This window comes from Biomphalaria glabrata, chromosome 8 (assembly GCF_947242115.1).
Source record: "Biomphalaria glabrata chromosome 8, xgBioGlab47.1, whole genome shotgun sequence".
Lineage (NCBI taxonomy): Eukaryota > Metazoa > Mollusca > Gastropoda > Planorbidae > Biomphalaria > Biomphalaria glabrata.
The window spans coordinates 14,991,432-15,004,289 of record NC_074718.1 but is presented as its reverse complement, the minus strand read 5'-3'; the positions used below and the strand labels follow the sequence as shown (position 1 = coordinate 15,004,289).

The 12,858-nt window shown below is 34.5% G+C and overlaps 1 protein-coding gene across 5 annotated transcripts in view; it reads right to left on the bottom strand.

Annotated features, from left to right (window-relative positions):
- Positions 1-43: 43 nt before the first annotated feature.
- The window catches only part of LOC106065232 (anhydro-N-acetylmuramic acid kinase-like), a 29,192-nt gene continuing 16,377 nt past the window's right edge, over positions 44-12,858 (bottom strand). For all 5 annotated transcript variants that reach the window (XM_056037357.1, XM_013224023.2, XM_056037356.1 and 2 more), the window contains 4 exons: positions 11,120-11,264; positions 10,649-10,873; positions 3,945-4,130; positions 44-1,581 (listed from right to left, as the gene is read on the bottom strand). In XM_056037357.1, the coding sequence (XP_055893332.1) occupies positions 1,330-1,581; positions 3,945-4,130; positions 10,649-10,873; positions 11,120-11,264 (808 nt within the window). In that variant the 3' untranslated portion in view covers positions 44-1,329. The remainder of the gene's footprint in view (positions 1,582-3,944; positions 4,131-10,648; positions 10,874-11,119; positions 11,265-12,858) is intronic.

The window sequence follows — 12,858 nt, the reverse complement described above, 5'->3', positions numbered from 1 at the left end:
TGAAGAATATTATTATTGAATAAAACAACAGTGTGCCAAGTAGTTCTAGATACTGATAAGATAATTTATTCTCTTGTTGTGATGTACATACATTACAAAAATATTATAATATCTGAAAATGCCATAGTATACATACATCTTTAACATTGGAAGTCAATATTTCATAATAAAACCATTTAGAATTTGGGGGGTGGGGGGGTTTGTAGACTTTTAAAAGCATTCAAATGGATTCTTATTAAACAAAATAATACCATATTGTTTTTTGTTTTGTTTGTTCAGTATAAAAAAATAGTCATTCTTCTCATGCCTTAAAAGTAGGTTACAGTTGACCCTTGATAGTCACTTTTTAATCCAATGCACTCAGTCTATCTGACAGCGACAACAATGTATGCTTCATCTACTTATGCTTCTTCTTAAGTGCTGATACATTTTGGATTGCCTTTCTGTGATTACTAAATGTATTAGTTTACTTAAGCTGCCAGATTATTTTTGTGTTGAAGTTTTTGTTGTGTCTTGTATGATGGTGAAGAAACATAAGTATAACCATTATCTGCTCCTGAGAAATTATAAAAGATATGACTGTGGCAAAACTGCCATTTCTTCTGTTTATAGCATCAGGGACCTACTGTTTATGACACTATGGAAAAATAGGGAGATAATAGAACAGTTTGTGAAATGTATTGAAGACCACACAGAATAAAAAATCCAGTGAATATTCCCAAGTAAAATTTTTTTTTAAGAAAAACAAAGTGTTTCTTTTTTGTCTTTTGCTTATTTTATACCATTGAAAGTCTAAGAGAAGATCTTATTATTGTATGTCATAAATATTATTTACATATATGGGTAAAATTTTTGAACTAACAAGAACAACTAACCATTATTAATCTGACCAGGTCCAGTAAACATCAGGCTATTAAGGGTCAACTGTATTTTATCTTAAAAAAAAGCAACTGTCAATGATGAGATAGACAGGCTATATTTATGAAGCACCAGTTAATTATACATTGTAAAAACACATAATGATGAACAAAAGATAAAATAAATATTCTCCTGACAGAAACATTAAACAAACTGAAAGAATATTTCTTAAGACAAACAGTTAGTGATACCTTGTAAGACAGTTTAATGATACTGAATTAATACATAGTAAGACAAATGATGCTGAATCAATGGACACTAATAATGACACTGGTTCTGAATGAATACCTTGTAGGACACAACTGATAGTGAATCAATGCCCATAGATTTAGATACTGGAGCAGTGTAGTGAATCAATGCTATGTAAACCCCATAGATTTAGATACTGGAGCAGTGCTCTACATTGTCACACTACTTCTCTCTTATAATCCTCAACTCATTCACACCCAGACTCCTCTTGCGGATCATGAAGTTAAATCTGTCCTGCAAGCTTGGGGTGCTGTTGCAAGTGGTGCCATGGTGTATGCTGCCAGAAACACAGTCTGTCTTGCTGCCTGTCACAGAACAGAAGACATTCTCCATGTTGAGCAATGAGCGAAGTCCAAGAAATGCAAAAATCAGAGCTTCTTTGTATTCGACTATCTCATCCTCTGCATCAACAACCTGTGGATTACATTGAGATGTATTACAAGCACAGCATTTTATTTTTTTCAATGTGAACTTTTCCTTTAAAATGAAGGAGGTGCATTGACTTTTTTTTAAAACCTTTAAGTGTTCTCAACATGCAGTTAGTAAGAAAAAAGTTAAGGACACGCAATGTTTAAGATTCTTTCTAAAATATACAACTGCTATTTATAACTTATTCTTTGAAAGATTCAACTATATTTTTAATCTTATCTTATAAATTTCAGACGCTCCTTCAAAAGAAGATTATTATGTCCTAAGTGTTAATCTAGTCATGCATGTTAATTAGAGACTTAAAACTCAGCAACTAATTGGTTTTCCTGATTCAGCCTTAAAGAATTATCCTCCTCACTTTATTTATTGGGTTTTTGAATGTCTCACCCTCCTAGCTATTAGGCTGTGTGGTTGGGATAAAATGTCCAAATCCACACAGTGAAATGAGAATGTTGAGTCTATGTTCTTATGTAGCCTTGATCACAAAATAATGCAATGAAAGCAACATTCTTCCTTTTAACAATGCCAAATGACTTTGTATATTCTGTTTGTAAATACATTCTAGTGGGCAGCTGTGAAGTGTTTCTTTTTGGGTATGTTGCTTACACATCTTAATTAATAGCTTGAATAGTGCACAATGTAGTACTGAGTGGAGCATCTTTTGCATCATCTACCTTGAGCAAATGTCAGGCAAATTTATAAAGATAAAAATATTTATCCATCTTGAGGCTTTGTTTAACAATGTTGTTTTTAATGTGTAGTTACTATCTTTGGCTGTGTTCTGGTCTACAGCATCCAGAGGTATTGAACTTATTCAGTGTAAGTTTTTACAAAGCTTGTATCAACTCACTCTGTCTGTCTGTATAACTTGCATATATGGTATTGTATTAGGATATCTTCTTAGTTAATAGTTAGAGGTTACGTGAAGCCTGTTGAAGAACTATTAAAATTCTATTTCTAGTGTAAGATGCCTAACCTGGGTCTGTAGATAATCCAGAACAGGAACAGTCTAGTCTCAGTCACTATAATAAAGATGTTGCTCCTATGAAAGCCTGGTCTCAACTGTCTATTTATCGATATCTAAAGCACTTGGCTTCTGAACCAAGGGGTCATGGGTTTGAATCTTGGTGAAGACTAGGATTTTAAATTTTGTGATATTTAGGGTGCCTGTGAGTCCAACCAGCTTTAATGGGTACCTGACATTGTTAGGACTGAGTTCTGGTCAGCCAGGGTCTCCTGTTAACTGTAGAGGAGAAGGGGGGCAATTCAGGTTGTTGACTTCAAAAATGTTTTTGATTGGCATTGTTTTACTTTGTGAGATATTTTTTTGAATGGAATGTAACTGATAATAAAGTAGTGTGGTTTTGTTCCTAGTCCAGTACAGTTGGACTTTTGGTTATAGATAGAGTTGAAGTGTAGACTCTAATTATTTTCTGTATAGTCATTATTCAGTCTATGGGATATTGAGCTGTTATATTTTAATTGATACTGGATACTTCAAATGTCAGAACTGAGCCTCTATTATATTACAACTTATGTAATAAACATGTAATATGTCCGTGAATTGGTATTCTGAATCTTTATTCTGTCATTATCTGTGTCGTTACAGTATTGCCCAGGACTTGGGTACATTTAGTAATCAGCAATGAAGTACACATATGTATATTAGAGAAGAAAACTACCTTGACAGACATTAGTTGGGGAAAAGTAAAGGCAGTTGGTCATTACGCTGGCTGCATGACACCCTCGCTAACTGTGGGCCACAGAAACAGATGATCTTTACATCATCTACTCTATAGATAACAAAGTCTGAAAGGGGAATTTAATTTTTTTTTACGTTAACTTAATTTCTTAATTCATTTGAATTAAACACTTTTGCTCACAAAATCAAGATAACCAACAAGCAATATATAGTGAAATATGAATCTATCTCCTGTTATAGAAAACAATATTTTCTAAGACTGTCTTTATCTCACATAAGATAACACATTCAGTAAAATCATTAAATTTAGAAAGCCTTCAGGATAGAAGACTTAAACGTAAAGTAGCAATTATACATAAAACACTGAACCATAATCTTCTAATACAAAAACAAAAACTAATAAAATACTCAGAAAGACACTTTCCTCGTTCCATATGCTAGGACAAATTTGTACAAACGCTCCTTTTTGCTTAGTGCTATAAGAGCATGGAATGGGTTGCCTGAGCCATCCAGGAAAACCAATGACTTGGTAGAATTTAAGTCATTGGTTAACATGCATGAGTAGATGCATGACGCGTAGGACGTAATCATCTTCTTTTTTGAAGTAACGTCTGTATTTTATAAGATAAGATAAAATAAGACTAACCTTAATGTTATGTTTTGAGAGTTTCTGCTTCAAGTCCAGCATAAGAGTTGTGTTGAAAGCACCCCCTCCTGTGACTAACACGGAACCATTAGGTTTATTGATGGCCTTGATGCAGCAGCTTGTGATATGATCTGTAATGTGGTCCACAAAAGTTCTCAACAGGTCAGGGATGGGATGCTCTTGAGGCTGTAATCAAAAGTTTAATATGTTGTTTAAAATTTATTTCCCAAGTGTATTTTAACAAACATACATTTTTGTTTGTTATTGTTTGACATGTTTCAGATGTTCCTTCAGAATTAAAGATTATTGCATTCTAGCTCAAACCTCCAGCAAAGGGGAGGGTGGTGGGCAGGGTTCAAACCCAAGACTGGGTTATTCTGTTCTAGTTGAAGGTAAAGCAACAATGGGTTCAACTGCCAAACCAAGGTCTGAATATACCCAGTGTCACAGATCACATTATAGAATTGTGTGTACATTTCTTATTTAAAAGAAATATAAGCCCTCGACATGAGTCTCGGGATTTAATCCTCAAATTTAGACACTTGTCATTCAAGTCAGGATTTACCCAAGGGACTTAATTAGTATGTTTGAAATCTATTGGTTGATTTGAATTTAAACAAAGACATTTTTAAAAAGAGTTAGCGCCAGAGAATTGGCGGTAGTAAGAAGGTAAAGTCAGTCGATAATATTAAGTCCTGGTAGCTAGTCACGTTTCTAAGAGCTCTGTTTGAAAAGCCTTTGTAATATGCTCATTGATTTGTAATTTGTACATAACTGTACTTACGTTGTATTTAAATAAAGTTCCAGAGTTTTGTTTTATCAAAGAATTGTCAATTGTGATTCTAGATCTTCATGTTTTGTTAACTATTGAATTCAAGTAAAATCCCCGGCATCACAACACATCGTGACATCATACCATCCGAATGTTGTTGTGACATATTTGGCACTCTCCGACTAACAAAAGTTCATGGACAACTTTTAACGAAATTTATTCAAGATCTAGATCTGGGACCAATTTCTAAACTCTTCAAAGGAACTTCATTCTTATTTAACGGAGGACAGAATTTCTGTGTTTAACAGGTCAGTTGGTTATCGATAATTCTTTTATAAAGATTTTCGTTAGAGTTACGTCTAACTCACGAAAACTATTATTATATGTAATTGGCAAAAGGAATAAGACCAATACACATAATAACTGGCATTATTAAAAGACCAGTAAAGCAAATAACTGGCATTATTAAAAGACCAGTAAAGCAAATAACTGGCAATATTAAAAGACCAGTAAAGCAAATAACTGGCAATATAAAAGACCAGTAAATCAAATAACTGGCATTATAAAGAAGACCAGTAAATAATCATTTGAGCAGCACAAAGTAAACAGAAGACCAGATTTAACCAACTGTTAAACCAGTAAAAAGTACATCGGCTCAATAGATCTATATTATTATTATATCTGAGATAAAGCCAAAATCCAGATATTGAACATTTTGCTCCAATACAAGAAACTAACAAAAAAATTAAATATGGCTTCCAGTTCTAGAACACAACGATTCTTCGAATTAATAGAATTTGCCAAAGAAAAGCAAATTTCAAAGCCAGACCAGTGGGCAGAGAAACAAGAAGAGAAAGAATATCAAGAGCAAGAATCTGAAAAACGCATGCAATTAGAAGAAAAAAAATTGCAAGACGCCGAGAAACAAAGGCAAGAAGCCGAGAAACAAAGGCAACATGAAAAAGAAAAAATGGAATTCGAAAAACAAAATAAAGAAAATAAAGAAAGCATTCCAATTCAAGGTCAATCAAATATGTTTGACAAATACAGATTAATGAACAAAATATCGGCTTTCAACGAAAACATTGACAATATGGACTCGTATCTCATAAGATTTGAAGAAATAGCTACAACATCCGGTCTACCTGAAGCACATTGGTCGAGCTCACTCCTTACCCTCTTGACTGGCAAAGCTGTCAACATTTGCTCACAACTGTCCATCAATGAACGCAGCACTTACTCTGATATCAAGGAAGCTCTACTGCGCCAATACGGAGCAACCTCAGCCAACTATAGAAAGAAATTCTATAATGAAAGGCCACAGCAAAATGATGATCCTCAAATTTTTGTAGCTAATATGTCAATGTGGTTTGATAGATGGGTATCAATGGCAAAAATAGAAGAAAGTTACCAAGCTCTTCGTCAACATATTATTATCGACAACATCACCCATGCTCACTCAGAAGATATTCAATCCTACATTATAGAGAGAAATCCTACTGATATACAGACATTAACCAAGATCATCAGACAATATAAAGCAGCCTATCCAAACAAGTCAGTCAAACCATCTGTTGAAGAAAATTTTGTCTGCTTTGCTCAAGACAAAAATGCAAGATATAAGTCAGATGACAAAGTCAAATGCAACAAATGTCATAAACTAGGGCATTTCACGTCTCAATGCCGCAGCAGAACCACAGAATGTTCATTTTGCCATAAAAAAGGTCACCAAACTCATGAATGTTGGAAAAAACAGGCAGTCTCCAAAAATCAAAATTTTGATAGACCCACATCACCAACTCAAAGATACAGCAATAGAGAGCAATACAATCTCAACAAAGCACCTAGAAATAATAAACCAGATAACAACAAACCTCGCTACAGAAGTCATTCACAGGACTCCAGACCACAATATATGCCAAACAGAAGCTCATATAACAGAAGCTATTACAATGAGCACTCAACTATGACAGTCATTGCAAAGTCCAATGGTCTCAAATTTTATCCAGGCTTTGTAGGAGACAAGAAGGTGGAAGTTCTTCGTGACACCGGAAGCACGTCCACATTAGTACATGAACGCTTCGTACACGCAAACCGTTTCACAGGCAACCACGTCCAAGTCACTGCATTCAACGGAACTGTCAGCAAGTTACCTGAAGCCATCATTTATGTTACCACACCATTCTTCAGTGGTCAAACAAAAGCATTAGTAACACCCAATCTACCAGTGGACCTAATCATTGGAAACATAGAAGGAGTTAAAGAGTGCACTCCTCAAGAACTTGCTGAATGTACAAATGCCATAGAGCAAGGTCAAAAATGTTTAGCAGTAATGACAAGATCCATGTCCAGACAACAAGAACATTTGGCACCTAAACAAGTTAGCCAAAATAATCACATGGCTACCTCAGTTACTCAAGTTATGCAGAATGCAACAGAACCAGTTACTAGTCCAGTAGCCAGCAACAATCAAGAACACTCAACATGGACACCCCCAGTTACATCAAGCCCATCCCTACCGGTCATAAGTCCACCTCCAATTCCCGAACGTCCATTGTTGAACTTTGAAGAACAAGACGACATGCCCAGAGTCTCTAGCAATGATACAAGAACTCTAACTGGTCAAACTGAAGTACATCAAGACAAGTCTCAAGAACCAGAAGCAGAAACTAAAGAAACTTATATTCAATCAACTTTGGCTATACCAGACAAAAGAAAAACTATGCAACTTGACTCTACCACTCATACGAGTATTCCTCATTTGAAAGAATGTGAGTCAACTCAAGAAGCCATTACATCCAAGAACATTGAAAGTCAAAGAATAGTACATGAACACATGAAATCAAGATATTTTGCTCAAGGAGATCAAGTCAATTTACTGTTACCAGATTGGAGTAACAAGCTATTCTACAAATGGCAAGGTCCATTTACCATCACCAGAAAGATTTCCAACCTGCTTTATGAAATCAATGTCAACAAGTTTACCAGAGTATTTCATGTTCATATGTTTGAACATTACCATGAAACAGATAATGAAGACATCAAAGCAGAAGTTGAACATTTTACAAGCTTAGCAACTATTCCTGAGGAAGAAGAAACATCATCAACACCCATTCCTGAGATAGATGTTTCATTACCAACATCAAATAACATTGACAATCCAAAGGTCATCACTCTGAATGACATAGCACTACAAACAGTGAAGAACATTAAAGTGTTTCCAGACCATGCAGATTTCTTTACCAGTGTTTCTGAAACATTTCCAGTACTGCAATTTGAAAGAAACTCAGAAAGCAATAACATTGACAACACCAAGTTTCATCCTTCGTCCACTCAAGGGGCAACTTTTCTTCAGAAAGGAACAAATGAACTTCTTCAACATTGCTGTATTGACCGATTGAACTCAGACATGTTCAGTCATTGCTCTATTGAACATTCTAATGCAAAGCATTCTGCTACCATTGTTCTACAGCGTCAAAGTTCATCAACCAGAAAATTGAGTTTTGATTTCGGACAGTTCTTATTTTCACCAAACTTAAACGCGGTTCAATCAGACATTATCTGTGAGATCATTATGACATGGAGACAACAGCTTCATAAACTGAAAGACCTTTTCTTCAAGTTTAGAAAACGCACATGCACATCCATGTCGGCAATTCAGAAAGGTTCCGAACTTTACATTTCTACTCTACATATGTACTATAGCATATTTAGTGCCACTTGATCCATTATCATTCATACTCGTCAAGGAAGAACAGTATTCAGTTGTACTTAATCAATTAATTTGTCTACTCATTTTCCACAGGTATTCTATATCAGATGTTACATTTATTTTAGCACCAAGCAACCCACTGAGGAAGGTCACTCATTCAAGATACTTTTTAATTATGTTTCAGCATCTTTACATATGACATGCATCAGAAATTTTAATTTTTAAATCATGAGCATTTTATTTCAGGTATATTATTATTGCATATATCCTATTATGATAGTACAGATACATGACAGACAATTGGAATTTTTCATGTTGAGATTTATATCACATTGAGTATTATTTTCTCAGAAGATTGTCATGTACTATCACAATTATTTTTCTATGTCAATTTTTCATATGCAATATATTTTTTCCATGTACACATTTTCACAAATGAGTTATAATGTCATACTTTAATTTCATCATGAAGCTTCATAACTTATTCAATTCAAGATTTATGCTTTGTACAACTTTTGATATTGTTCATGACAAGCATTGTCTCATTTTCATAACCACTTGTATAGTGAAACAGGTGTTCAAAGTCATCAATAATTTTATTCACTGCATTTACATTTTTTATCTCCAAGTTGACTTTATTTTGTCATATGTTACCTCAACCATTTTTCTATAATTTCATGTATGGTATTTTGTGTATATTTAAATAATTTTTATACATATGAGCATTTCTATTACCATACAAATGCTAAATGGAGAGGGGGGTAATATGTCACAGATCACATTATAGAATTGTGTGTACATTTCTTATTTAAAAGAAATATAAGCCCTCGACATGAGTCTCGGGATTTAATCCTCAAATTTAGACACTTGTCATTCAAGTCAGGATTTACCCAAGGGACTTAATTAGTATGTTTGAAATCTATTGGTTGATTTGAATTTAAACAAAGACATTTTTAAAAAGAGTTAGCGCCAGAGAATTGGCGGTAGTAAGAAGGTAAAGTCAGTCGATAATATTAAGTCCTGGTAGCTAGTCACGTTTCTAAGAGCTCTGTTTGAAAAGCCTTTGTAATATGCTCATTGATTTGTAATTTGTACATAACTGTACTTACGTTGTATTTAAATAAAGTTCCAGAGTTTTGTTTTATCAAAGAATTGTCAATTGTGATTCTAGATCTTCATGTTTTGTTAACTATTGAATTCAAGTAAAATCCCCGGCATCACAACACATCGTGACATCATACCATCCGAATGTTGTTGTGACACCCAGCATTAACACTGCAATAGGTGGTATAGTAAATCAGATTCTTATTGTGATCCTCACTGGTCTAGACCAGGACATACACATACACATAACATTTAGCCATTGTTAATGGGAAGCATTTTATGAAAGACTAAACATTAAAAAGCTACATGTACTATACATTTTATAAACACCTGAAGCATTCTTGGGAGTTTCCTGAAAAATAAATGTTTTAAGGGCAATACAATGGCTGATTCTTGTAAACATTGTTGAAAATAAAACCAAAAATATTTAACATATTTTAAAATTTTACTTTGTAGGAGCTATAGGCAAATGAAAATTTCTTTGGGACAATCAAAAGATGTTAATATCAATAATGTTAAAAGCATGTATTGCTTGTTTCAATTTATTAGTAAAATAAATATTCCAACATTTCTGGTTTTAAATAATATTTGAAAGAAAATTAAATACTCAAACTAATTAAAAAAAGTATATGTAATAATGATACTGACTATTAAAAAGAAGATTCATTATTTAAATTAGTTTAAGAAGTAAATATATAATATGGACAACCTGCGTCTGGCTCAAGAAAAACAGGTCGCCCCCACCTCCGTTACGTTGATGTGATAAAAAGGGACTTAAAATCAATGAAACATTGATACTGACCATTGGGAAGACATAGCCATAGACCACACCAGATGGAGAGAGACAGTGACCAAGAAAGCTATAGAAAGCAAGAAAACATGGGCCTCGATTCTTGAAGAAAAGCAGGCCACATGGAAAATGGCCAGCTCCTCAACTACCAAAGCAAAAGCCACCTTGACATGCAATATATATGGCCGGGAGTGTCTCTCCAAAAAAGGGCTCCACAGCCATATGAAAAACTGTTCGAGATGAACCATAGTCATTTCACCAATGATGCAATGTATATATATATTTAATAATATTGACATTAGCAAGAGGAAGAAATGACTACTTACATTCAGTATTGGAAAAACTTTATTAGATATCCATTCGTATCCCAAAGATCTTGGGCCTGTCTGTTTATAGTAATCCAATTCATCCAGTTTTTCCAGGATGGATGGTAGGACTTTTCCAGTTGCTGCAATTTCTCCCCCTTTATCATACTGTAAACTAGGGTCATATAGCGAGGTCAGACGATTCAACACCATATTACATGGACAGACATCAAAGCCTTTGTCACCCTGCCAGAGATGAGGAAGATTTGGTGTTAGTCTTAAGAATGTACAACATCAATAAAGAAATAGTCTTTGACTAGAATATCAAGAGGATATGTGGTGCTTGAATGGTGAATCATTTGAGTACCTAATGTAGTCAAAATTGAACCTGAAGAAAAATGTGGTCTATCTAGTTAAGGATTTTTGGGATATCCTTGAATCTGCTCAGCTTTATTAAAAACACATTGGATGAAAAGTAAACATATCACTGACCTTGCAACCAACATTTGCGATTCCACCAAGGTTGATGCACAAATCTGTCTGTTGAAATAAAAATTTCTCTCCACAAGGGACCAATGGTGCCCCTTGACCTCCCATTGACACATCTTTAGATCGGAAATTACAAACAAAGGGACATCTGTAATGAGAAACATCAAAATACCAGCATAAAAAATACTTTAAAAAATGATAGCTTATTTAAGGCCTTATCCCTCAAGACTGTAATATTTATTTACCCTTTTCAATATCAAACAAAATTAATTACCACTATTTAATTTGGTTAATATTATGAATTATGTTTTGTTAGGAACAATGAACAATTGTGCAAAGTTTCAACTTGATCTGAGGATGGGAAGTGGGAAATATAACATGTTTAAATTTGTACCAGACAGACAAAGTGAGTTGATATAAGCTTTGTAAAAAAGATATATAATTAAAGAGACTAATGACTAATCAGGGTTGTAGAGATATGTTACGATTTTTATTTATGGTTTCTATCAATGTTTAACTAATCCTTTCTCACAAATACATTTGAAAATAAAACGAATGTGCATGTATATTTTAACATAATATATAATACATATTATATACAGAACCTAAACACCAAATATTGATTTATCTTTCAGTATTGGGGTATTAACGTGTTATTAAAAATATGTAAATATGTTCTTGTACTGAAAAAAAAAAGAGTTTATTAAAATCTAATTGTTAAGCTACTAAATTATGTTTGAACTTAGGTCAATGCTATGACTTTAAATTCAAGAATTTAGGACATTACACAGCTCTCTTAAGTACATGTATAATATGAAGAGTATGATGTGGCCTAAACTGCTTGGCTATCTATAGGGATTTGAGTTCAATGCTCAAAGAAGACTAGTGATCTTTTAATTTGAAACAAGATGAGTTTATGTTTGCTGTGTGCTTTAAGACAGCACAGACACATTCTCTCAGATACTCATTAGCTTCACATGTCCACAAAAAAGTAAGTCTATACAAAGAGCATGCTATAGTGGACAATTAGGCCTATACATAGTGCATGCTATAGTGGACCAGTAGGTCTATACACAGTGCATGCTATAGTGGACTAAAGGTCTATTCACTGTGCATGCTATAGTGGACCAGTAGGTCTATACACAGAGCATGCTATAGTGGACAATTAGGCCTATACATAGTGCATGCTATAGTGGACCAGTAGGTCTATACACTGTGCATGCTATAGTGGACCAGTAGGTCTATACACTGTGCATGCTATAGTGGACCAAAGGTCTAAACACAGTACATGCTATAGTAGACAATTAGGCCTATACACAGTGCATGCTATAATAGACCAAAGGTCTATAAACTGTGCATGCTATTGTGGACCAGTAAGCCTCTACACAGTGCATGCTATATTGGACCAAAGCTCTATACACTGTGCATGCTATTGTGGACCAGTAAGCCACTACACAGTGCATGCTATATTGGACCAGTAGGCCTATACACAGAGCATGCTATAGCGGACCAGTGGGCTTCTACACAGTGCATGCTATAGTGGACCAGCAGATCTATACACTGTGCATGCTATAGTGGACCAGTAGGCTTATACACAGTGCATGCTATAGTAGACAATTAGGCCTATACACAGTGCATGCTATAATGGACCAAAGGTCTATACACTGTGCATGCTATTGTGGACCAGTAAGCCTCTACACAGTGCATGCTATAGTGGACCAGTAGGCCTATACACAGAGCAT